General features: G+C 46.2%; 1 protein-coding gene across 2 annotated transcripts; it reads left to right on the top strand.

Annotated features, from left to right (window-relative positions):
• The first annotated feature begins 9,718 nt into the window (after positions 1-9,718).
• On the top strand, positions 9,719-27,215 carry SLC40A1 (solute carrier family 40 member 1). Of its 2 annotated transcripts, XM_082242247.1 has the most exons (9): positions 9,719-10,085; positions 10,120-10,192; positions 12,304-12,371; positions 17,149-17,308; positions 18,436-18,551; positions 20,235-20,361; positions 22,018-22,263; positions 23,038-23,691; positions 25,022-27,215. In XM_082242247.1, exons 2-9 carry the CDS (start codon positions 10,159-10,161, stop codon positions 25,339-25,341), a joined length of 1,725 nt encoding a protein of 574 aa, XP_082098373.1. In that variant the 5' UTR covers positions 9,719-10,085; positions 10,120-10,158; the 3' UTR covers positions 25,342-27,215. The 2 variants fall into 2 exon arrangements, with proteins under 2 accessions (XP_082098373.1, XP_082098372.1); XM_082242246.1 differs by having other exon boundaries at positions 9,720-10,192.

Raw genomic sequence — 27,215 nt, 5'->3', positions numbered from 1 at the left:
ACTTCTTCTTGGCAAGTGACCTGGTCGGCACTGCGTGGGCTGCCAACCAGACCCAGTCTCCCACTTGGATCACTTCGCCAACCCGCCTGTGCTTGTCAGCTTGCACCTTGTAGGCGTGCTTAGCTAGCTCCAGCTGCCGTCTGAGTTGATCGTGGACCGCCTGCAGCTCTGACGCGAACGCGTCCGCCGTTTGTGGTTCTCCTTCCCCCACTCTCTCCAGTCCCGGGAAGGTTCTGGGATTCCTCCCATTGTTGGCAAAGAACGGCGTCACTCCTGTGGACACGTGCTTCGTGTTGTTGTAAGCGAACTCGGCTAGCGGCAGGTAATCCACCCACGTCGCAGGCTGTTGATTGGCATAGCATCTCAGGTACTGCTGCATGATGGCATTGACCCTCTCTGCTTGCCCGTTGGTCTGCGGGTGTCTTGCTGATGCCAGATTGACCTTGACATTTAGAAAACCCATCAGCTTCTGCCAGAAAGACGAGATGAACTGGCGTCCGCGGTCGGACAGGATAGACCGTGGCAGGCCATGCACTTTGAACACGTGATCTATGAACAGTTTGGCGGTTTGTTCCGCCGTGGCCACCTTCGCACACGGAATGAAATGTGCCATCTTGGTGAACAAGTCCACCACCACTAGCACAGCTGTCTTGCCTCTCGAGCTGGGTAAATCCGTCACAAAGTCCAGGGCCACCCTCTCCCACGGTTCAAACGGTGTTTGCAGCGGTTCTAACAGTCCCGCCGGTGGTCTGTGTACCGGCTTGGCCCTCTGGCAGGTGTCGCACCTCGCGACGTAGTCCGCGACCTCTCCTCTCAGCCTGGGCCACCAGAAGTCTCTCGCGACTAATTCCATCGTTTTCTCTGTGCCAAAGTGACCGGCCGTGGGTGCGTCGTGCAACTGTTGCAGTACCTTGGCGCGAAGGTCGTCTCCTGGTACATAGACAGCCCCTTTGCGTAGGAGCAAGCCGTCCCGCACCTGGAACTCGTCCGTGGTAGCCGTGCCTCTGAGCAGTTCCGCCATCTTGTCTTGCGCGAATGAGTCGTCCCGCAATGCACGTCGCACCGCATCCAGGTCTACTGTAGCTGAGGCACACGCCCACGCCGTCGGTGCGAAGATGTGCATGGCCGCCGCTGGCGTCACCTCTTCTAGGTATTGCGGTTTTCGGGACAGTGCATCCGCCATGATGTTGGTGTCGCCTGGGACGTACTCTATTCGGAAATTGAAGTCAGCAAAGAACTCCGCCCAACGTATCTGCCTCTGGTTCAGGAACTGAACCGTGCGCCAGTGCTCCAGATTCTTGTGGTCCGTGCAGACCTGCACCGTGTGCTTGGCGCCGATTAGGAAGTGCCTCCACGCCTTGAAAGCTGCATGAATGGCCAGCAACTCCCTGTCCCAGATGGTGTAGTTCTGCTCCGACTTGCTGAGCTTTCTGGAGTAGAACGCTCCCGGCCGCCACACCCCCTGCGGGTCTCGCTGCAGCAGGACAGCTCCCACGGCTCTGTCTGACGCGTCTGTCTCTACCCTCAACGGTTTACTGGGGTCGATATGCAGCAGTTGCTTCTCCGATGCGAAGAGATGCTTGAGCGCTTGAAAGGACTGTTCCGCCTGCTCCGTCCAGATGAATTTCTTTTTTTTGGAGCTGAGCGTGTCCGTAATTGCTGCCGTCTGCATCGCGAACCCCTTGATAAACTTGCGATAGAAGTTGGCGAAGCCGACAAACCGCTGGACCTCCTTCCGGTTGCGCGGGCTCTTCCAATCCAATACCGCACGAACCTTGGTGCTGTCCATGGCTATCCCCTTGTCCGACAACTTGTATCCCAGGAAATCCACCTCCGTCGTGTCGAACTGGCACTTCTCCAGCTTGGCGTACAGTCTATGTTGTTGCAACCTGCTGAGCACCTCCCTCACGTCTCGGTCGTGAGCTCGCTGCGAGTCAGAGAAAATCAGGATGTCATCCAGGAAGCAGACGCATGTCTTGTAGAGGAGTCCCTCCAACACGTGATGCATAAAAGCTTGAAAACAGTGAGAGCCATTTTGTAATCCAAAGGGCATAACTCTGTATTCGTAGGTGCCCAGCGGTGTGAACATGGCCGTCTTCCACTCATCGCCCTCCCGCATGCGGATGAGATTGTACGCCCCTCGCAGGTCCAACTTGGTGAACACGCGTCCCTTGCGCACCGTCGCGAGGAGGTCGTCAATCCTGGGCATGGGGTAATCAGACGGTTTGGTCATCTGGTTCAAAAGGCGGTAGTCCACAACTAGTCTTTTTTGGGGCGTGTCTTTCTTTTTCACGAAGAAAACGGGACTGCCCCCCACTGCCTTGGACTCTCTGATGAAGCCACGCTCCAGATTATGCTCGATGAACTGTTTGAGTTCCTGCATTTCATCTTCAGACATGGAGTATAGCCGCCCCTTCGGCAGCGTCGCCCCCGGTAGGAGGTCAATCTTGCAGTCATATGGCCGGTGAGGGGGTAGCTTGTCCGCCTCCTTCTCGCAGAAGACCTCCAAAAAGCTCGCGTATTTGTGGGGGACCGCTTGCAACGTTCCCAACTGCAGTTGTGATTCCTCCTCCTCTCCCTCCCGTCGGGGCAGGATGCAGTGTTCTGCGCAATAAGAGGAGCCGAAGATCAGTTGTCTCTGGTACCAAGCCAGTGTCGGACTGTGCCTGTCCAGCCAACTCATGCCCAACACAATGGGCGTGTCCGACAGTTGGGTGACATTAAAACTGATGACTTCCCTGTGGTTGCCAAGGCGCATCACCATCGGTGGCGTCTGCTTCACCACCTGCCCCCCCTAGCAACTCTCTGCCATCCACTGTGACGACTTGCAGGGGCAGAGTGGCAGGCAATAGCTGTATAGCGTGCTGCTCCACAAAGCTCTGCGCTATAAAGTCTGCGTTGCTTCCAGAATCCACAGAAAGCGGCACTTCGATAGTGACGCCGTCGGGTAGCTGGAGAGATGCTGTGAGCTGCACTACTGGTTTGGGTGGGAGGGGATCCGTGGGTTGCAATATCGCTGGGGACTGCTTCACAGATGCGTCTGGCTGGGCCCCAGTGCCTCCGTCTCCAGCCAGACATCGTCGTTTCCCTGCTGTGGTTCTCCTTGCTGCGTTGCTGCAGTCACCATTGCTGAGGCTGCAGTGTGCTTGTGGAACCTCCGGGGACACTCCTTCGCCAAATGGCCTGGATCCTCGCAGATGTAACACTTCCTGTTCCCTCTAGGAGGCTTCGCTTTCACTGCTGCCGGTGCTAGGGCTCTGGCTGCTGACTGAGCCCTTGCACCTCCAACCTCCATCGGTTCCCCTCCCCCTCCTGGCGGAGGTGTGGATTGCGCACGCGCTGCTTCCCTCGGAACGAAAGAGAAACTTCTCGCTGCTTCGCGCCCTCCACGTCCTTCATCTCTGCACCATGGACGTTCTTCCAGCCTCACCCCCACAGTCAGCGCCCTTTGGACCACCTCCTGCGTGCTTCGGGGCCTCTCCCCCCTTGCAATTTCATCCTTAACCGCAGAACTTAGACCCTCCCAGAAGAGGTCTCTGACAGGGGGCGAATCCCGATCCCATTCTAAAGCACTGACCAGCGCAAAAAATCGGGCGTGATACTGCCGGACGCTCGCCCTCCCTTGTTTTAGTCCATGAATCTCCCGTCTGGCAAGATCCACATCAATAGTAGACAAAAAACACGCATCCATCGCTTTGATAAAGGCATCTGCATTCTGAAGCGCCGGATCTTTATCCCTCCACAAATTGCGCAGCCAGGCTTTGGCATCCCCATGCAAATGGGACAATATGAACCCCACCTTCTCTTCCTCATCTCTAAAGTCTTTTGCCAGCAGTTGCAGTGCGCACATTACGTCTGCTCTAAAATTAGGGTACTGTTGCAAAGTCCCATCGAAGTGAGCCACAAGCCCTCCTGCTCTCCGTGCCAATCCCACGCCCTCCGGTCTGGGTCCCGGTTGCCCTTGCTTAACAAGCATTTCAAACCTGGCGTGTAGGTCTCTGTAGGCGGCTGTAGTCTCCTCCTCCCGTTTCTTGGAAGCCAATACCTCTGAGGACAACTGGGTTACTGCCTCTTGCAGCGCGGAGATCCTCTGTTCTTCCGTCATCTTGCTAACCTTTGTGAGCTTGCTTACAGACACCCCTCTTCCTCCCCTAGCGGCTTCTGCTCCCGCTGCGAGGTTTCAGGTTTCTGAAGCTTTGATGAGATGGGTCTTACTGTCAGAGCTGCTACCAGGTCCCAGCTCACATAGGACCACGCCACACAGCGTCCACTTTAAAAGAGTCTTTATTGAGTTACAGGTTTCATTTCCGAACTGCAGCGTGCAGCTCTACACCTTCTGCCCTAGGTCGGCGAAGACCCATCTGAGTCCCCGCCTCTTGCACACCAGCTTAATACCCTAGCCTTGCTCCACCTCCTTCGCCTCTCCCTACGTCTCTGGGTCCTTCTGCCCCCCTGGGACTCCTCCCTTCTACTCTCCTCTGACGCTGACCCCCCTGATCCTTCCGCTTCCTTTCGGCGAGCTTTGGGACCTGGCTCACTCTCCGGGCTGCTTACTGCTCCAGCTTCCGCTGCATTTGAACTTGGCGCGCGCGCCCAACTCTCTACTTTCCTCTTGACCGTTGCCTCGCTCTCTGAGGAGTGCGTGACCACCCCTGACTCGTGCCCTCCCTCCTGCTGACGGCCTCCGGAACCCGATGCCTGGCTGCCTTCCTCCCTGCTGCTCTCAGTCTTGAGCGTGGGTCCCGACTTCCAGCTGCTGCTCTCTGAATCTCCTCTGTTCCCTTCCTCCTGGGGTGTCCCCCCGGATCCCCCCCTTGCTCTGCTCACTGGGGCTCCCTTTTGGGAGTCCTCTGACTCACTGCTTAGGCTTGGAGATCTCGGTTCGTCATCATCACTCATTCTCCCTTCGGCTTCCTCCCCCTCGCTCTCTGTTTCCACCCTTCTCTGCGTCTCTGCTTCTGAACCCCTGACAGTATCCACCAGTGGGATTCTCAAAATGGCTAGCACTGGGACACACACACACACACACACACACACGGGACAGGAGCAACCAAACACTATAGCAGCAAGCAGAAAGTTCCCTTAGAATTCACATCCCAAAGCACAAACCAGAGCAAATTACATAAAACACAAGATACGAATTTAAAGAAATGGGTGGACCTGAACAGGGTGCATGCTAATGTGAATGATAGAAGAACAAAAATGCTTCCTATAAGCTGCTAGTGGCTTAAGCATCCTCTGCCACAGGCACATCGACATTCTGCATGTTTTAAACTGTTTTGAATATGGTATTTTAAATGGTTCCAACCCGCCCTGGGACTTACAGTGAAGGGCAGGTAATAAGTTGTAATGGCCATGACGACAACATCCTGGAAGGCCACAAGTCATTTATCAGGCTTTGGTTTGTTTTTAATTTTTGCTTTAATTTACAAACTTATGGACTTCCGGTTACTTAGGAAGTCCCTCAAGTATAGAGAAAACACTAGTTTATTTCTGAGTGCTTTTCAAGCCAACAGGACATTCAACCACCTGAGTTTGTTTCTACTGTATTCAAGTGGGTCCTGCAACAAAATGTTGTGGTGTATCTCAATACTTAAGTATCAAAGTATTCAGGAGCACAGCGCCATACACAGATTCAAATAAAAATTGCATATGGATGTGCGTAGATGTCACTGTGCAAAAACAGATGGTGGTTGGCTGGAATCTTACCTGCACGTTGCTGTGCAGTACAGCCAGGAACCCCATCAGCAAAAATTTAATTATTTTGTTTTATTTTGAAAAGGGAGGGAAAGAGGCCAGAGATCTGGAATCCGGCACAAAAGCCATTGGGCTCAGGATCTCTGGGCCCGGCAAATACTGGAATAGCTCATTCAGTGGAGCAGGAAACTCTCAATCTCAGGGTTGTGGGTTCAATCCCCATGTTGTGCAGAAGATGCTTGCATTGCAGGGGGTTGGACTAGATGACCCTCGTGACCCTTCCCCTTCTGTTTGGGACTCCAGCCAGTCTGGAATAGGAAGCTGATAGTCCTGGTTAGGCCTCACGGAACAGATAGGAATTTTTGGGCGGCAAGAAGAAGGACATGTTTTCTTTATAGCCCTAAAGCGTGGGTAGGCAAACTAAGGTCTGGGGGCCGGATCTGGCCCAATCGCTTTCTAAGTCTGGCCCGCAGATGGTCCGGGAATCAGCATGTTCTTACATGAGTAGAATGTGTCCTTTTATTTAAAATGCATCTCTGGGTTATTTGTGGAACATAGGAATTCGTTCATCCCCCCCCCCAATATAGTCCGACCCCCCCACAAGGTCTGAGGGACAGTGGACCAGCCCCCTGCTGAAAAGGTTTGCTGACCCCTGCTCTAAAGGGCTGCCAGCCTTGAACCTGAGCATTTTGGAATATGGAAAAGTTGGATCTTTCCCTTTCGTTCCCCCTGAAACATCCTGTTATGTTGAAGTTTGTTCTCAGCATGCTTCCATAAACTCCATTAACTGCCTGCCTCCAGCTCCAGGATGCTCAATATAAGCAAATAGGCCTTAATTATGGACTTCAGCAGACCAGTTTCCTCTGTACCATTTTCCTCCCCTATCCCTGCCCCGCTTGCCCCTAATATTCCATGACTTGACTGCTCTCAGCCGCTGACTGAACTCACAGACATGCAGAGTCTGCCCAGCTTCTGGTTCTTTAAACCAGGGGTGGAGAACCAAATATGGCCCTTAGATGGTGTTGGACTCCAGATCATAGCTGTCAACCGTCCCTTATTTGGCGGGAAAGTCCCTTATCCCAGCGCCGTGTCCCACTGCTGTCCCTTTAAGTTAACCCACAAACATTCAGTAGCATGTCCTGGGACTAGGATTATATTTGGGTCTCAAGAAACATCTTAAACCATAGCTGTCAACCGTCCCTTATTTGGCGGGAAAGTCCCTTATCCCAGCACCATGTCCCGCTGCTGTCCCTTATTGATGATGTCCCTTAAATTTCCCGGGTTTCAAAGGAAGCAGCTCCTCTCCCTACCTTCCTGCTGGCCAGGGAGGAGGGAGGCTCCAACTGTGTTGCTTGGCTGCGTTGCTCACCCAATAAGGAGTCTAAGAACGACTGGGGGTTGGAGCTTGCATGCCTTGTGCCGATCAAATCGGCCGCGTTGCCTGGGGACTCGCCTTTGCTCAGCGCTTCCCAGCGTAGAGGTGACGGTGGTTTTCCTTGCTGCATCCCCTTTGCTGGGTTGCTGTGCTGTGGGAACCACCGCTTGAGGCTTCGTTTGGCTGCTGGCTGAGCTTTCTGCCTTTGGCTTGGAGGGGCTCAGAAGTTAAACATACCTGTGCTCTGAAAATCCCTTATTTTGGCTGCTGATCCCTTATTTTCGAGGCTGCTGGTCCCTTATTTTCAAATCTGTAAGTTGACAGCTATGCTCCAGATCCCACCATCCTCAGCCAGCATGTCGAATGGTCAAGGACGATGGGAGTTGCAGTCCAACAACCAGTTTGCGGGCCACAGGTCTCCTACTCACAAGCTTTAGAAAAACTTTCTTTTTATAGGCTCAACTGCCATCGGTATTCATAAGTCTGGGGGTCCCACAGGTGCTTGTAGGGACGTGTGGTTTTTGGTTGCTTAAAAAATCTTTTAAATTTACAAAGTGATATCCCTCTTTGTACCTACGATGTCTCTCACTTTTTAAATAGATTTTATTAGTGCTTATAGAGGAAAAATACAAAGTTAGTATCAAATATCTTTTCCCCTTTTTTTGTCCCTGCTAAGACTTCGATCTTAATACAATAAAAAGAAAAGGGGAATAAAGAAAGAGAGGCAAACAAAGAAAAAGAAATAGAAAAGATGTTAAGAGAGCTTCTTTTAGATTTTTATATATACGTTCTGTTTCATCTCCTTTTAGTTTTTTTTAAACGTTTTTTAGATTTTAAATGATTGTACCCCTCCGTCCTTATGATGGTCTACAACCGTAATAAAGATTTGTTGTTGATGATGATGTTAAGAGAGAGAGAGAGATAAATAAAACTCGGAAGGGACTTCCAATTCTTCGTCTGTCTATGATACACACACACACACACACACACACACACACACACACACAAAATATTCACTTCATCCGCTCCTATATAACACCCAACAAAGCCACTTTCAGTAAACAAGCAATGTCTTCTATCCTCAAATCCAATCTTTAACAAGGATGTCTCTTGAGCTTGTAGAAAGCACTGTTTCAGTGTGTGGAAAGGACCGTCTTTTGCTTCCAAATGTATTGGCACTCAACCACTATTAGAAAGGGAATGGTGATATCGGTATCCTTGGTGGCATGTAGGGTCCTGATCAGAAAAATCTATGAAATGGCACATGGCATAGGAGAGATGGCAGCCTTCCAGAAGGGAGAGCTGAACGTTGAAGTTTCCAGACCAGGAAAGAAGGGCATGAATGAAACCCGGAGGGGGACTTGAGTAAAATTTTGGGAAACCTGTCCCTACCAGAGAAGAATGGCAAATGAAACTGTTGGACTATGCCGAAATAGCGAAACTGACCGGAAAGCTCAGGAACCAAGAAGACCAAAACTTTAACAAAGAATGGGGGAAAACTGATCTGTAAAAATGTAACTTGGGGGGAAAAAGAGAGGGAGAGATTGCTCATACCTTTGTAAACCAAGAAAATCTTTAATTAAAAAAACAAAACAAAACAAAGAATGGGGAAGAATTATAATTTATTTTGGAGAGCACTGTAAGCAGATGAAAACATTAGCAGGACTGCAATAACACTTGCAATGTGGCAAGTACTACGGAGAGAATGGAGTGATATAAAATGTGGATCACTGAAAAAGATGCCGTAGAAAAGGTTAATAATAGGACTCATGGAGGGGGAAGGTGGGAAGTCCAGAGATTCGGAAGAATCTTTAAATGTGGATGTGTATGGTTGTATTGTTATAATTTTATATTCATAAAATCAAATAAAAAGTATATTAAAAAAAAATTATGGGAAACCAGCAGGAATGATGGTGCTTTTGAGTGAGAAAGACCAAATGTGCCATCTTTTCAGTGGTGGCCATTTGCTTTAGAGCAGTAGTTCTCAACCTTTTTCGGGGGGGGGGCATGCCCCACCTAAGCATCTCTAAAATCCTGTCCCCCCCCCCATGCCATATAATTCTTATTATTCAAAAAGTGAAGTCCTATTCACGTGGAGGAAGAAATGCAAAAAATAAAATAAAAAACTCATTGTTCATAACTCATCCTCGAATTCCCCCCACACTTAAAAATCAAATTGCCCCACGTCGGGAACCATGGCTTTAGAGGGTCCCCGGATCACCCCCCTCCCCCTTAGGAAGCCGTTCCTAATGTGGTCCTTGAGTTTTGTTTTGAGGCGCAGCGCTGGAGGAGACTCAGGAGGATGCTATGCGTCGCAGGGTGTCATTTGAAAAGCCCTGCGGGGAGCAGATAATGTACCTCTTCCAGGGTGGAGATTCCGGCCAGCCTTCCTAGCCCTATAAAAGGCCCCCCCTCCTCTCAGTCCCGGCTTCCCCAAAAGAAGCACCAGCCCTCTCTCTCTCTCTCTCTCTCTCTCTCTCTCTCTCTTCTTCCAAGCCATCCCTTCCTCCCTTGCAGAAGGCGCAGCTCGCACAGTCAGGACGGGCGGGAGGGGATATGCAGATCTGCCGGCCGCTGATAGGCGACTCCGGGGAACTCCTCCACCTTCGCGCGGCCCCTCGCCTCTATATAAAGGGTCGGCTCGCCACAGCGCCAGGACAGAGCCCAAGGGGTCAGCTCGGGCAGGAGGAGCCGCGGCCTGAGGAACTTGGTGGGCGCCTTGCGGGGTCCCCATTCCCAGCGGAGCGGTCGCGTCGCGGCCACCTGCCCATAAGGCCATTTCTTTCCAACTTCAGCTACAGTGATAGCTAAGTTTGGAAAGAGCAACACGGGGGTTAGGCCGTTTCGTCCGCTTCTTCTTCTTCTTGGCGCTGCGCTCTGCCCCGCTCTCCTCTCCTGGGTACCCCCGAGCTCGCCGCTGCGCTCGTCGCGTGTGGGTGCGTGCGCGCGTGTCTGCCGGCCCGCCTCTGTCGCGCTCTCTCACGAGAGCAACGAGCCGCCGAGAGGAAAGGACCCCCCCTCCCGGGGGAGAGATTTTTAAAAACAACAACAACAACTCAGAGGTGCCAAGCTGATATATATAAGCCATGGCAGAACAGCAAAGCAAGCAAGGATGCTGTGGTGAGTCGCCGAGCGCGGAGAGGGACGCGGGCTGAGCGCACGGGCGCAGGTGGCGAGGCTGGTTCGGTCGCCAGCCGAGCGCAGGCTGCCTTGTTGACGCGGGGAAGCGGGTCATGGAGAGGTCTTGCGCGCACGGGGGAAGGAGGGAGTTTGCACAAAGGCGCGCGCGCGCTCCGCTCAGCCCGCGAGGCGCGTTACGCGCGAGCTGCGCTGGATTCTCTTCTGCGCGCACAGCGCCAGGCGCTTGCCCGCAGTGTCTCGTTACCACACAGGCAGAGAGGAGGCACCGGCCCCTGTGGACCTTTGAGGGGGCCCTGCGACAAGGGGTCGAAATAATACTGATTTGATCTTGAAGGAAAAATGGCAACCAAGCTTTCTTAGTTCGGTGTTACCCGCTCCAGAAACGAAGCTTTCTGTGAATTGGTGTGTTGCCAGTTCATAAAACTTGCTAGGTGGCAACTGGTGATATTTCGACTGCCCAGGGGCCTCCATAGGATTTAATCCGGCACTGGTAGTGGGTGCGCATGCACCCAGCCCGCAACCAAAGTCGCTGCGCTGATGGGTGCGCTGTAAGCGCTCTTGCAAAGTACAGTCATACCTTGGTGGCCAAACGTCTTGGCACTCACACGTTTTGGCTCCCAAACGATTGAAAACCGGAAGTGAGTGTTCTGGTTTTTGAACCATTTCCGGAAGCCGAACGTCTTCCGCAGCTTCCAGTTGGCTGCAGGATGCAGCCAATTGGAAGCCGCGAATGGTTTCAGGAATTGAACGGACTCTTGAAACGCATTCTGCTCGAGAACAAAGGTATGACTCTACCTTGCTTTTGCTGGACAGTTCAGCAGTTTGACGAAGGGCCCCCGTAGCCCATTGGTAGAGGGCGGCTGCCTTGCACACAGAAGACCCCAACTTCAGTCCAATTACGGCAGCGGGTGTCCTATGTCTGAAGACCTGGAGAATCGCTGCCCGTCAGGAAAGATGGTGCCGAACTAGATGGATCAGTGGTCTAAGGCAGCTTCCTATGTTTTGGCAGCCAGCTCCTATTTAGGAGAAGGAATTCTTTAGGAGAAGAAATCCAAGATGCGTTGGAATCCTGGCTATGTCTGGGAGAAGACGTGTTATGCTTTGTGGAGGCTATATTCCCTTACATGGGAAGAGGGCACACAGGTAATGCTGGATTGCAACCATGAGGTATAAAATGATGTTGCTGAAGAAGAGGAGAAACTTTGTGGTGGTTTTCGCACTGAAGAGAGAAACATCTGCATACTTCTGCTTTCGTTAGCTTGGTTGAAAGGCTCATATCCCTGTAACCTAGAAAAGTGCATGTGTGGCGTTAGTTGTGATGGCTTTTATGTCGAAAAGAGGTAGGACCACTGCTGGAATTTTGTTCATAACTTTTTGCCATTGGAATTGCATAGCAGCACTTCTGAGTAGCACATGAAATAATTCTGGCGGAGGATGCATGGACATTAAATTGGGACTAAGGCAGCAGCAGGTTGCAAGATAGATTGAAAAAAATGTGGCAGACTAGATAGATGGAAAAACTGAGTGCCTCGTGACAGTTAATAAAACTTGGTGTTAAAGGAGGTGGATATTTCTTTAAGCAAAGACTGAAACCTATGGGTAGTTGTCAAGCTGTCTTGGTGCTTTACTCAAATTTATTAAGCTAAATAACGATACTAAACAACGGCAGAGATGATGGTAGAAGCTTGGACACTGTCTAGCTCATGGGTAGGGAAACTAAGGCCCCGGGGCTGGATCCTGCCCAATCGCCTTCAAAATCCGGCCCGCGAACGGTCTGGAAATCAGTGTGTTTTTACATGAGTAGAATGTGTCCTTTTATTTCAAATGCATCTCTGGGTTATTTGTGGGGCCTGCCTGGTGTTTTTACATGAGTAGAATGTCTGCTTTTATTTAAAATGCATAGGATTTTGTGGGGCAAAGGAATTTGTTCATTTTTTCTCTCCAAAATATAGTCTGCCCCCCCCCCAGGTTTGAGGGACAGTGGACTGGCTGCCTGCTGAAAAAGTTTTCTGACCCCTGGTCTAGCTGCACAAGAAAAGTAAATTGGCAGGACACACTTAAATGACAACTCTGTTCTGTTTCCATCTTAGGATCCTGTGCCAGTTATTTCACCTCTGCAAAATTCCTACTGTACCTTGGCCATTCCCTGTCCACTTGGGTAAGTAATGTATAACCATAGATAATATACATTTGGCTGGTCTGGACAACTGTTGCATATATCAACAAGAGGGGGTTGTGCTGTATGATATCATGCCACAATTCAGGTAAAATGTGCAACAATACATTTAATAAAATATGCTCTAACACATTGGTCCTGAATTCTTTAGCAAGCCCCATCACAGGTTTCAGCTCTGTTAGGACCAGAGCCTATGCTTTTCAATGAAGAATAATGTAGATCTCAGCTTTGTTAAAGAGCTTTGATATCAATATTCTCACTTATTTTCAGCAGTATCCAAAGGCCTGGTTGGCTAATGTTTTTTTAAAATGTTTGACATTTTATTATGTTTTTGTATGTGTTGGAAGTCACCCAGAGTGGCTGGGGAAGCACAGCTGGATGGGCGGGGTATAGATAATGATAATGATAATAATAATTGTTGTTGCTGGAATTTTTCTCCTTTCCCGTACCAAGAGATATTTATTTTGTTTACATAGGTAACTCTAAATGTGTGTCGAATTGGGGCAAATGTGCTTAAAATATTGATGAAATTATCAGTGATTTATGAGGAAGAATGTTTGTTAGCAAAATGGGATGGTTAAGACACAGCATTTCCAAGGAGCAATAATAATAATAATAATAATAATAATAGTAAACAACCCATACGTGAACTGAGAAGCTTCTGTCCTGATTCAAATAAAAGGCAAACTTTTTCTTTCTCTGTAGAAGGCAAGTTTAATTAATTTTTATATGCTGTTCCCCAGTGACTGTCATGCAGGAACACGGAGCTTATGATCTTTGTGGCAGCATATAGTACATCTGTATCAGCACAGTGCCACCAAATATGGCGTTAAACTGACACAGCAAAACCACTAAGGTTGATATTGCAAGAAGGTGAAAAGACACACGTGATTAGGACTGGGGTTTCAGCATGCCTCTCTTTAGTTTGGCCATAGTTCGCTCAGGGACAGCTTTGCCATTAGTCAGAGCAAGGCAGCAAATGCTGGGAACTGGGCAGGGACTGAGGAACAGAGCTGTGGGTGCCACTCAGTCAGCCCCAAACTGTAAACCCAGGTTGCTGCCCTTGGGCGCAATGGAAGACACTGTCCACTAACCAGTGCTGAAGTAAGGTTGAACTACCAGCTCTTTTTATGTGGAATGGGACCCCATCTTGTCCTTTGAAGCAGAAAAATCTATTGGGCCATTCCTGGTTGGAAGTGAGTATCTCACTATTCAGTGCAATAAAGAATTTCCCTAAACTCATCATAAAATACTTGGGGCACGATCTAGCTAGAGTTAAGTTTTGCAACTCCCATGGATTTCAGGAGGAGCACTAAATGTGCTTTTTTTTAATGTGTCAGGTTGAAATTGTAATTCTTGGCTGTCATATCATGGCCAAAGCACATGCATAAAGCACAAAGGTTGTTTGAATGGCTCCACTGTAGCTGTTCACCTTGGAACCTGTTTTTTCTATTTAAAACGGGCTTGCTTGTTCAGCTGGGTGATCAGCTGTAATAAGCAGCTCTTTAAACCTCTGGCTGTGCACACCCTTCTGCTCTGCCTGCACACATCTGCGTCTGGAATTGTGGCTTATAATTTAGGTAGATTGGTCCTTAAAATACGTTGGACCTCCGCTCAACCCTGGCTGTTGGCTATGTTGGCTGGGACTGATGGGAGCAGGAGAGCCTCCTGTTCCTCACCCCTACTTTAAAAGGGTCTCTATCTAATGAAAACCCCTCTGTGTCCTTAACTGACCATGAATTTGCGGGTGGGAGAGGTTGGAATGTTTTGTTCAAGATGCGATAGAGAGATAGGTTCTATAGTTCAGTTCAGAGTTGAGCACACATAAGCCAGTTGGTTTTCTGAGGGAAAAAGACCTCCCCCTTTCCTTTTTTTTGTTGTTTTTGAGGAGAAAAATCGGCTATTGAAAGATGGTGGCAATTCAGGCATGTGTGGAGTGGTACTGTAGTACAGAAAGAACATCTTGGCTGTTGTTGTGGAGGCAGCAGGTATGCTCTTTTGAGCATCCAGTATACCTGAAGGAGCATCTCCACCTCCATCGTTCTTCCTGGACACTGAGGTCCAGCGCCGAGGGCCTTCTGGTGGTTCCCTCGCTACGAGAAGCCAAGTTACAGGGAACCAGGCAGAGGGCCTTCTCGGTAGTGGCACCCGCCCTGTGGAACGCCCTCCCACCAGATGTCAAAGAGAAAAATAACTACCAAATTTTTAGAAGACATCTGAAGGCAGCCCTGTTTAGGGAAGCTTTTGATGTTTAATAGGTTATTGTATTTTACTGTTCTGTTGGAAGCCGCCCAGAGTGGCTGGGGAAACCGAGGCAGATGGGTGGGGTATAAATAAATTATTATCTTAGGTGTCTTAGGTGCAAATCAGCAAAACAAAACATTTCAGTTTTGCTACATAGCACCCCGATGCCTCTGTCTGACAAGGCAAGTTGTGAAGCACCACAGATTATCCTGCATGTGGTTATGTAGAGGGTGGAATCCTTGTAGTTTCATTTGTTTTTACTGGGAATTGCTTCTGAGGCACGGGGTTCGTATGAAGGCATAAGAAGCTAATTAACTTCCCCAGTTTAATTTGCTAACAATTGGTTTGTGCCACCCATGACAGCCTTAGTGTCTGACTCACTGCTTTTCTCTCTTAATAAAAAAATAAACAGGCAAAGAAACACTTTCTTAAGTAGCTAACTTTGCAGAAGCAATACACACACAGACACACACTTTGTGGAACCAAGACTTTAAATATTTGAATTAAAGGATGCTTAAATATTGCAGGCAACTGTATCCATGCTTGTTTTTGGTTGTTAGTTTTGTGGCAAGGAACTCCTCCTTTGTCTCCAAGAGAATGTTGTGCTCAGTCTGACAGCTGTCACAAGCAATAACTAAGCATTTAATCTCAGGTTGCACCTGTGGCTTCAGCTAGGACCTTTATGGAACAGCCAAAACAACTTACATTTTTAGAGACGAAAATTCTGCTTCTAGTAACTATATCAAGTTAGGGTAGTTTCATATTTTCAGCCCCGTAAGGGCACTTACGTCAAACGTGGCTCCTCAGTGAGTGTATTTACTCATACGCATTGCTTTATTACATTTACATCTTAAGGACAGCTTTACATGCACACCCAAAAATGCAGTGTGTGGCATTACCCTTATGCACTTAGCTAAAGTCTTCCATAGGTCCTTTGGTTTAGTTGTTACCAGATTGTTGTTTTTCTTGCTCCCTTGGCTATTTTCAGGCATTAAACAACCATTCCCAGTGTTTTCAGAAGTGAGTGTTGTTGCTTTTGTAGCCAAAAAGGCGCAACCCACACACAAGAGAGGAGGCACCAGCATGTTCAGGGGAGTCTCAAGGTTTTCAGAAATACCAAAGAATATTTCCAGCGGAGGTGGTGGGGACTTAGATAAAGGGACCACAAAACAACCCAGTGAAGACTGAGCACACTTAGAGGCTACAGAGTGTGGGCTGAATATTGGAGGGGGCCAAACTGGTTGGTAGGACTAATAGAATGGAGAATTGTGGAGGCTAGCTTGGCTAGAGAAGAGAAGAGAAGCACACATTCATTGCAACATTGCTGGCCTCACTTGTGCGTCCCATGTTTGTTATCGGCGATTGCTCCCTTTCTGCTGCTTAGCAAAGTGAGAAACTTATCTGCTGAACACACATTTAGGACTTTTCAGAGGAAGGTAGATTGCTGGAATGTGAACATCACCAAATAAATGAACGTCAGCGACACCCCTTAGCTAGCTTGTCTGACAGATGGCCTTTAAAGGGTCATTAGATGACATGACCCTTCCACTCAGATAATGGGGGTCACAGGCAATAATTGACTTACTGTGTAACAGTCCCATTGCCTGCAATGTAACCTGTCCAGTGCAAATTAAGGATTACTGTAGGAGTAGCCTGTCTGGTACACAGCTATTGCTTTGTGACAGATGAGGAAACTACTGGGTTTCTGGTTTTTTCAACAGCAGATTTATTATGCCACCCAAGCTCCTGTTCTGTATATTTATTTGAGTAACGGTAAAACAGTTACGGGCATTTCATCAGAGTTCATCTGCTATCGCAGTTGCTAGGATAATGGGGAAGTTTCCATTGCAGCGCTTGCAGGATTTATTGGGTTCTACATATATAGAAGTTGAAATCTAGTCAACTTCAAGCAGAGTTGGAACAGTTTCAAGGGCTCCAACTTCCAACAAACCAACGTTGGAGTTAAAGTGCTGTGAAGGAGGAGGATGTTGGGTTATTACAGTTCAGGTAACCAATGAGAAGGATGCAAGGAACTTCAGCATGGGAGATAATAAAGGAGGGTAGTTGTCTGGTGCCTTCGTTTATTCGTTTTGTGTTTAGGTTGTCTTTTTAGTCCCTTGCCAGGGAAAGGGCAATGGTGACAAGGGCAAGAAGATGAGTCCCCTCAAGGAAGGAGATTCACGGGGAGCGTCTTACCCAAAAATATGGGGAAGACACTCTTGGATACTTTATAGACACCCTAAAGCAAAGCTTTCCAAAATGTGTGTCACAACACATTAGTGTGTCAGCTGCAGTGTGTAGGTGTGTCCCATGAACGCTCCCTGCGCTCCTCCCAGGGCTGCAAAGGGAGCAGGTAGCCCACCGATTTGTTAGTAAAACTGAATTAGTGTGTCGCGAAATGATGCATGTCTAAAAAGTGTGTCGCCAACATGAAAGGTTTGGAAAGCTCTGCCCTAAATTGTTATGTGCAGCACATGATTTAGTATTAAACTAAATCTCTTTTTCCCCCCTCTAGGGAGATCGTATGTGGCACTTTGCAGTGTCGGTCTTCCTGGTTGAACTGTACGGAAACAGTCTGCTCTTGACTGCTGTTTATGGGCTGGTTGTGGCAGGTTCAGTTCTTCTTCTGGGAGCCATTATTGGAGACTGGGTAGACAAGAACCCAAGGCTCAAAGGTTAGTCATGTTTTAGTGGTTTTGATGAAGAATGTTGACATGTGTTAAGTGGACTCCAAATCACAGAAAACAAGATGGAAGGTGTTAAAATGGCTTACGCCAATGTTTACTTTCTAAATAGATGATTATTATTATTATTATTATTATTGCAAGTTTTCAAGCATTCCCCTCACCCATGTGGCACTGGGTTGTATCTCAACTTCAGTGTACAGCTGCTAAAAGCAATAGACACGACTAATGTATGCCCGTTGATTTCAGTAGGCCTACTCTGAGTATGGCTTAGTTAATTTTATGCCAGTCTGAAAATGATGAGCCTTATCAAGGTGTAGAATATTTGAATAAAATGCTAGAGGCATTGAAAGTTTGATTAGTATCTCATTCGGAGCTGGTAAAGAATAACTCTGCAAGCTCGCAGAGTTCTATCCAGGTTTACTCAGAAGCAAGTACCACTGTGTACAACAAGGCCTATCCTCTTTATAAAACCTGTGTGGCAGGGCTGTAATGGTCACATATTCTCTGCAAAATTCATATGCCTTGTCTCTTGGACTAAGCATTTTGCAGACAGTATAATTATGTGACCTGCTTAAAGCTAATTTTAAATAATTACTGCCATTAGTAGTACATTTCAGCTACTCACGCTAGGTGTTTCCTCCTTGGCTGAGGCGTTAGCATTTTAAAAAATTATGCCTTTGTTTTGAAGGCAGGGCCCAATGGGTGAACAATTACTCCATGTTTGAACACTAAGCCCAAGGGGGTTACTCAGCGAAGGCGTAGTTACTCTTACTGGTGGAGCAAGCCAGACAGCTTCAACATAATTCTTACCAAATGTCTTCTTCATTTAGAGTCATATTTTAATTTCTTTAGACTTGCGGGTGTTATATCCTAGGGAGCAATCTCAACCAAGTGTTGCTCTTATGCACCCACTCCCCCCCTTTTTTGTCCCTCAAAGTGCTGGGAGAAATAACAGAAGCCAGGAGTCTGTAAACACGAAACATGTTTTGCTTTAAATATTGAATAGAAAGTTGCGTGAAAAGATGCAAGGTCTTCCAATGGTTGCATATTTCCTATTGTTATTGTTGGCATGACCTAAATTGCAATTTCCCCTCCTCTCCCTTTATCCTAAACAGTGGCCCAGACATCCTTAATTGTGCAGAATGCATCGGTCATCTTGTGTGGCATCCTTCTGATGATGGTCTTCCTGTTTAAGACTCAGCTTTTGGCTCTATATCATGGGTGGCTTCTGGTAAGTGCACAAACCTCATCATTTTTATCCAAAAAACCATTGATAAACATTTGATTATGATAGCACTGTTGCCTTTTCAGTCAGCCTGAAGTTTTTTGATGTCACAATACTTAATGGATTCAATCGAATATAGTCTGTTGTCAGTGCTTAAATGGATTTCCTCTTGCTAGGCCAATAAGGTTGGTCCCATCCTAGATCAATAGTAAAGCAATCTTATACATGCTTAAGGGACGTGGGTGGCGCTGTGGTCTAAACTACAGAGCTTAGGGCTTGCTGATCAGAAGGTTAGCGGTTCGAATCCCCATGACAGGGTGAGCTCCCGTTGCTCAGTCCCTGCTCCTGCCAACCTAGCAGTTTGAAAGCATGCCAGTGCAAGTAGATAAATAGGTACTGCTCCGGCGGGAAGGTAAACGGCGTTTCTGTGTGCTGCTCTGGTTTGCCAGAAGTGGCTTAGTCATGCTGGCCACATGACCTGGAAAAACTGCCTGCGGACAAACGCCGGCTCCCTCGGCCAGTAAAGCGAGATGAGCGCCGCAACCCCAGAATTGTCCGTGACTGGACTTAACGGTCAGGGGTCCCTTTACCTTTATACATGCTTACCTTAGAGTAAACAGGGACATTTTCTCTTGAGTGGACACGCACAGCAGGAGTGGGGAAGTTATGTCCCTTCAGGTGTTGGTAGACCACAACTCCTATCAACCCTCGCAACAGGCCATTATGACTAGGGCTGTTGGGAGTCCAACAAGATATGGAGGGACTCAGGTTCCCCAGCCGTAATGTATAGGTTTGCACTGTTAAACATGAACTTCAGTACTCTGTGTGGTTACCAGTGGCGTCATTTGCGGGGGGGGGGGGCTCTCAAAATCTGGTCAGGCGTTCTCAGAGTTCCTTTTTCAGAAGAGGAAGGCTTTTAAACCAGCAAACTATGATTAGTCCTTGCCTGCCAAGCCAGAACAAGAAACTCAAGGTTAAGCCACATTCATGATCTCGCACATCATGGTTTGATGGATTATCTGAACTGAACAATGGTCCAGCTTTCAAGGACACTCTTTTCTTTATACTAGGGGTGAGGGACTGGCCAGTTCCTTATCTCTCTCAGCCTGCTATAGGCCAACTTGGGCAGGTGAACAACATGCCTGTCTATCACCTGATGTCATAATGTATTCAAGCCTTCTTTAAGGAGGGGGGGGAAACACTGTTTTAAAAATAAATAAATCTGTAGGGACTAGGGCAGCTTGGGCTGTGCTGGGATCTTTTAAATCATCTTGCGGTATTTGTAGAAAGCACTGTGCTTTGAAGCCCCAACAATCTGTTGATAGTCAGGACTTCAAAGCACCTCTGGAAGGCATCATCAATCAGCTGATCAGCAGTACCTGCAAATCCCTTTTTGGTCCAGCCATGACTTTACCTGTTGGGCAGGTGGGTGTGGCTTGGCCATAATGGCCTGGCTGGCCAAATGGGGATACCTGCTATACCTTAATGGTTTTGGATCGCTCTAGTTTTATGTCCACACAGAGGGAAGAGAAGACAAAGGATGGTTTTTGAGGCAGTGGAAGATGCATCTGCTAGCAGACAATGGTTGTGGGCAAGAAGTAAACAAGAAGTAAATTGTAGTTTAGCAGTTTGAGGGAGAGTGGTTAATTTGTTTTCCTTCTGCTTGAACGTCTCTTTCCATTCCTGCAGACCCTTTGCTATATCCTAGTCATCACAATAGCAAACATTGCAAATCTAGCCAGCACTGCCACATCAATTACCATACAGAGAGACTGGGTCGTTGTTGTTGCGGGTGAAAACAGGAGCAAATTAGCAGGTGATGTATATTGGGTTTTGGTTATCTTAAAAACTATTTTACTCTGTATACTTGGCTTTAAACTAGCTGAAATCAGCACATTTTTCTGTGTTATAGGAGTCGTGAGTCAACATCAGGTTATAAAGGGCAGATTATATTTGTTTCTCTTCCCTCCTCTTTCTTGTTCAGAGAGAGCAGGAGAGTAGCTAATTATAATAAGTGGATTATCAGTTGGTCATGTAGACATTATGCTCTGTGGCCCTTGATATAGTTCAGCTATTACACTGCCAAGGTTGAACAAACACAGAACTTTTTACACAGCTGTGTTTAGAATCAATACTTTGTCACATTTTTACTACGAAAATATTTCTTGCAGTAGTACAAGGGTAAGCATCGATCTAATTTTACCAGGTGCGATGAGTTCTTGCCAATATCCTCTGTCGTAAGAGGGGTGAACTGTGTTGCCATATGGCAAGCCTTAAACCCCAGTCGTAAGCCTGCGCAGATGGAGTCAGTAAGCTCCAGGATGTTTCAACAATCTAGACCACATTCTGTTGATTTTAGTTGCTTGTACATGTTTGGACTTGAAGTGCCTTTATTTATTTAAAGATTAAAAAAAATAAATACCTGTATACCACAACTTCATTTTTTTAAAAAAAACACACTAAAGTGGTTTGCAACAATTACATATACACAACAAAAACCATGCAAACAAATTCACAAAGATAATCAGACAACTGTTGCAGAAAGTGTTCGTCTTAATTGTCTGCAGAAGCCTGGGAACAAAGAAAACTTTTCAGCAATCGTCTGAAGGTCAAAATAGAAGACACCTGCTGCATATTTTGGAAGAACATTCCACAGGGCTGGGCTGGTGACACTGTTTCTTGTCCAATGAGCCTCACCAACTCGGGGGACAAGCAACAACATCTCCTATAGATGATCTCAGAGATCAAACTGGGATGTAAAGGTTCAGGCAGGGCCCTTAGGTTGCCTGGACTTAAGCTGTTCAGGGCTTTGTAAATTAATACAAGGAGCTTGAACCGGGCTTGGTAGTAGATGGGTAGCCAGTTTAGCCGTTTTCACTGGTGTTATGTGTTGTTGTCCAGGCTGAAGGTTGTTGTATGAATTTACAGAGTCCTGAACAACTTAGGTCCAGGATATCTCAGGGATCGCCTGAACCCTTATATCCCCGCTTGATCACTGAGAGCACCTGCAGGAGAATCTCTGCACAGTAATCCAACAGAAATTGTATGTTAAGACTATTGGAGATGAGGTGGTGGAGCCAAAAGACTGCGGATGCTATTTTTACTGTACAGGGCTACAGGTACATTTGAAGAGAAAGGAAATGTGAGAAGCTACATACTTTTTGCTGTAATTCAGTTGTGCTGCCAAGTCTTTGAGGAGCTTCTGGCCTGTTTGAACTTAAAAAAAATAACAATGATCTGTGTATGTATGATTATTTAAGAAGTTTCTGGGGCAGTATGAGGAGGAAAACAAAAGGATAGTATATAATATAGAAAGTCTGAGTGTTGGCCTCTGAATCAAGGCTTACTTGTTTACAGTAAATTTTATTGAAATCTTTAGGAGATCTTTGTGTGCAAGTAAATAGTATTGAATTTGGGGTTCCCAGCTTCTATATCAAGTGCCAATTTTGCGTTTTCCAATGTTCCCTTACAGATATGAATGCTACAATACGAAGAATTGACCAGCTGACCAATATCTTGGCTCCAATGGCTGTTGGGCAGATAATGACCTTTGGATCACCTGTGATTGGCTGTGGATTCATTTCTGGGTGGAACTTGATTTCCATGTGTGCAGAATATATGCTGCTGTGGAAAGTTTACCAGAAAACTCCTGCTTTGGCTCATAAATCCAGTTCAAAGGTTGAGGAGTCAGAACTGAAGCAGCTGAACATGCAGAAAGGTACCAGTATTTCCAAGGAGTGTATTTGGCCAAATAGAAATGACCTATAAGATACAAACCTACGTACAGCTTCCCAAAAGCAAGCCCTATTGCGTTGAAGGAGACTTACTCTCTCACTGTGTGAAGAGTTGCAGCCCCAGTCCCTCTCTTTTCATAGAATGCTTCCAAAATGGATTGCACTACAAAAAGGTCTTTTGAATTTGTTTGGAAATGTTAAACTTGCTTGTTTCCTACAGGTGGATTCCATACATATTACTATCACTCCTGCCTCTGTCGGCACTTAGTGATCACCTTCTAATTCCATCTGCCAAGTGCATCTGCCAGTCACAAATATATTCCTTCAAAAGCTGATCCTTTTAAAATGAGTTGAATATATTCTTGAATATTGTTTTTTGTAATCATCATCATCATCATATACTACCTTTCATTAGTAGGAAAATACCAAAGTGATGTCCTTCTTTAAAAAAACAACAACACAAAATCCATTAAAACAGACAAATGAAATGAAATGGCAAAACTAGCGCAGTGTCAAACACTGCTACTGTCCTAATGATCCACATTCTTTGGTTTAAGCCAGATACTTAAGACCTGGGTGCAGCTGAACGGTCTGCTGAGTGGCAGAAAGCATGTAGTCTCTCCTGAGTTCTCCTTGCTCACAGGAGTTCTTGCTAACAGGACTTCTAGCTGTAGTTTGACGAACCACTGTCGAAATAAAGTAATGGCACAATACAATGTTTTTCCTTGGCAGTACTTAACTCTTGTCTCGGTCCACAGATGGCGAGTCAAAGCCCAACGAAGGAGTCCAGTTAATTGGCGAGAAAGACATGGCTGTCTTTGAGCCCAAACTGGAGGAAGAAGTTAGCTGTCTTTCTCGGATGGCCGAGCCTTTCAGTACGTTCCGGGACGGATGGGTGGCCTACTACAACCAGCCGGTGTTCCTTGCAGGAATGGCCCTTGCCTTCCTTTACATGACTGTCCTAGGCTTTGACTGCATTACTACTGGCTATGCGTATACTCAGGGACTGAGTGGCTCCACTCTAAGCCTCTTAATGGGGGGTTCTGCCATAACTGGAATCCTGGGTACTGTTGCCTTCACCTGGCTTCGTCGCAGGTGTGGCCTGGTTCGTACGGGTATCATCTCTGGAGTGGCCCAGTTGGCTTCCCTCGTCTTGTGTGTGATTTCGGTGTTCATGCCTGGAAGTCCTTTGGATCTGACTGTTTCCCCGTTTGCTGACATCAGCGCTAGATTGTTTGAAAGTAACCCGTTGCCTACTATGGCGCCTCAAGGCGAGCTCCTGGAAATGCCCTTTACAACTGGAATGCCTTCCTTGTTCAATGAGTCAACTTCTGATCCGGGTTTGGCTCCCAACCCTGTGCCTATTGTCTCCGTAAGCCTTCTGTTTGCAGGAGTCATTGCTGCGAGAATTGGTAAGTTAACTCAGAGAATCATAAAATTCTAGGGCGCGGAGGGTCCTCGAGGGTCATCTAGTCCCAACCCCTTGAGATTGAGGAATCTCAACTAAATCATCCATGACAGATGGCCATCCAGCCTCTGCTTAAAAACTTCCAAGGAAGGAGAGTCCAGCTCCTGAGGGAGTCGATTCCCCTGTCAAACAGCTCTTACATCAGAAAGTTCTTCCTGATGTTGAGTCAGAATCTGCTTTCCTGTAACTTGAATCCATTGGTTTGGGTTCTGCCCTTTGAAGCAGGAAAAACCAAGCTGCCTCCATCTTCCTTTTAGACATTTGCAGATGACTGTTTCTGATGCTTTAAATAACAATTTAGACCTCTCCAGAAGTTGGAAGATCCTCTTGCTTAAATCAGATTTTAAGAGAAAGGATTGAAGGCTAAATATGATGTAGAATTGCTTGTGCAGAAATTGTAGGTTCACGTTCCTTGCATATATATGATCTTTGCATAACATGCAAGGCAGAAACTAGTTTCCAAGCAAATATACTATGCGGACATTCACCCTGAATTATCTCACAACAAAGCAGAACTGTGCATTAGTACTGGAGTCTAGAAGGGTTGTTGAGAGAATAGTTAAAGAGTGATCACATTGCATATATTTTTAGGTTTTGATAGTTCACATCCTTTCTTAATTATCTAAGTTACAATCTTAAATGTGCCTTCTAGAAGGTAAGCCCCATCTGATGCTTTAGTACTAATTTCCAGATAAACACAAACACTGGTTTGTGTTCTCAGTTAACAAGCAATCTCTTTATTTTTCCAAGAGGTGAATAGGTTAGGCATATATACACATATACAGAAGAAGAAAATATACTTATATACTTATATACAGAAGAAGAAAAATTCACTTAGAGGCAAAAAATAGGCATGAGTTTTACAGTGGTACCTCAGGTTACATAAGCTTCAGGTTACATACGCTTCAGGTTACAGACTCCGCTAATCCAGAAATATTACCTCGGGTTAAGAACTTTGCTTCAGGATAAGAACAGAAATCGTGCTCCGGTGGTGCAGCAGTAGCAGGAGGCCCCATTAGCTAAAGTGGTGCTTCAGGTTAAGAACAGTTTCAGGTTAAGAAAGGACCTCCAGAACGAATTAAATACTTAACCCAAGGTACCACTGTACCTTGGTTCATTTCATTAAGGCATGTAAATTGTCTCAACGTTTGCAAATCAGCTGTAGAAAAGAAGGCCTTTCAACTTTTGGAGATACATGAGATATCTTGTGCGGCTTTCATTTTTTGCCCCCCAAGCAGGAACTGAACAAATTCCCTTTGCATTTGTCTTAACAGGACTGTGGTCTTTTGACCTGACCGTCACGCAGTTGCTGCAAGAAAACGTGATCGAATCAGAAAGAGGTATCATAAATGGCGTCCAAAACTCCATGAATTACCTTCTGGATCTCCTGCATTTTATCATGGTCATCCTAGCTCCTAACCCAGAAGCTTTCGGATTGCTGGTGCTTATTTCTGTTTCCTTCGTTGCAATGGGCCATCTCATGTACTTCCGGTTTGCCCATAAAACCCTGGGGAGGAATGTCTTTCTCTGCTGTGCCCCTGTGCCAAAATCGGTGTCTGACGACCCACCAGCTTGTGATGCGTCAAGCGTCTAGAGAGAGTTTCACTTATTGCTGCCAGCGCTTGTTTTTCCTGTCCATGTCCATGTACATATATATATACATATGCTTTATTATGGGTCAGGGGTAGCTAGTACCTCTTAAAAGTGGTGCTCAATGCTCCACCTCAGCGCCTCTCAAACTGTGTTGCCTTTGGGCACATGATCACGTGTGGCTTTTCCCCAGTTAGAAGTGGCATAGCTTATTTATTTAAGGGGAGATCTCCTGAGTGGTGTTTTTTTTTTTGTAAGAATGATAATTAAAAATAAAAATAAATAAAAGATAAATACGATAAATCAAAAGACAAATTGAATGAGAATGAATTTTGTTCTGATTCCGCCTCCCCCCCTCCAAAAAAATAAAATAAAATTCATGCAGATTTGGAGCAGAGAAATTAAAACCAGTTTTAAATAACTATTGCATCCTCTGTAATATGACCAGTGATCCCCCGATGTAACATAGATGTACTATGTTTTGTCTCTTTAACGAAATTGCCAAGAAACATGACCAAAACATTACACAAATGAGCAAAAGAGTTATGTGCTTTACTCAAGAGTAGACCTATTAAAATTAATAGACCTAACTTAGCCGTGCTCATTAATTTCAATGGGTTTGCCACCTAAATCTGCCTTTCTGTGATGGTTGTTCTTCTTGGAAGAAATACCTTTATTGTTTTAAGTATGCTCTTTGGAATAAAGAATAGTGGACGATATTGTAGAATATATTTGCAGCACTTCTTAGGCACCGAGAGTAGCAGGTACGAATATAGCATTGTGAAGCCTAGGGCCTTACATCCTATTTACGAAACTTGATTCCATAGTGTTAAGGGGAAGATACATGAGCTGGCTTTGTGTGTTTGATATTAAAAAGTGTGAAAGCATTACACTGGCCCTTTAAAAAAAAAAAGTTCAAAATGCGTACAGATCCTTAAGCTGAAAATCTCAACCACTTATTTTTGTTTAGTCCACTAATGTCAGGAAAGCAAAAAAATCTATAAAGATTGTAGCTAAGAAATTATTCACCTGAAATAAATGGGAATTTGCAGAAGAAACTCATTCCCATGGGGCTCAAATAAGAGGCGTTCTGATTTGTGTGCATGTGTGCTTTTAAGTCATGCCTATGCTTAGTATTTTTTGAGAAATCAGACCTATTGAACGTAACATGTTAGCAAGTGATGAATAGTCCATGCTGACTGAAATGTAAGGAACGTGTCCTTGGATCAGATTCTCATGTACCCAAGCAGGTTGCGCCATGCAGCTGCTTTCTCCATGCCAGGTGGTGTCGAGGCTGCTGTTCTGTAGCATCACATGGCCAGCACATGGTGCGCTGGATGTAGCTTTACGTTCCTCACCTTTCAGCCAGCATGAATTGCACTCAGTAGGGTGATCTACCTGCAGATGCCCACTTCAGCTCACAGGCTTGTTGGATTGTGGCACATAATGGACAACTTTAAATGTTTTATAGAGTTGATATTCTTATGCACTCGAGATTATATATATATTATCTCAAAGTATCTTTTACTGGGAAAGTGTACTTTTTTATTTAAAAAATCTGTTTTTGTAAAAAGGCTTCTTACTGTATGATCTTGTAAAAACTGCTTTGATGATCGGTAGCGACTGACAATGCCATATGTGCTAACATGCTTTCCAAGTCCTTTTTACAGTGTACAGGAAATGCTTTTTACATTAACCGTTTTATGCACTTTTGTGGAAATTGTATGAATGTTGCTCTGAGCACTTTGCTTTCCAGTAGAGTTGAATTCTCTTTACTGTATTCCTGGGAGTTTTTCTAAGAGACAGCAGTGTGATTTTAAATCTTTGTTAAATCTTTGTAAAATATTTGTTTGCATAAAATACAAACCGTTTTTCACA

The sequence above is a fragment of the Podarcis vaucheri genome (genome assembly GCF_965113315.1).
Source record: "Podarcis vaucheri genome assembly, chromosome: 1".
NCBI lineage: Eukaryota > Metazoa > Chordata > Lepidosauria > Squamata > Lacertidae > Podarcis > Podarcis vaucheri.
The sequence above is the reverse complement of the archived record's forward strand: the minus strand, read 5'-3'. Positions and strand labels throughout refer to the sequence as shown.

Coding starts and splice junctions, on each gene's coding strand:
- SLC40A1 (XM_082242247.1), top strand. CDS start 10,159: ATGGCAGAACAGCAAAGCAAGCAAGGATGCTGTG. Junction 17,309..18,435: donor CAAGAACCCAAGGCTCAAAG/GTTAGTCATGTT, acceptor TATCCTAAACAG/TGGCCCAGACATCCTTAATT. Junction 23,692..25,021: donor AGTCATTGCTGCGAGAATTG/GTAAGTTAACTC, acceptor TTGTCTTAACAG/GACTGTGGTCTTTTGACCTG.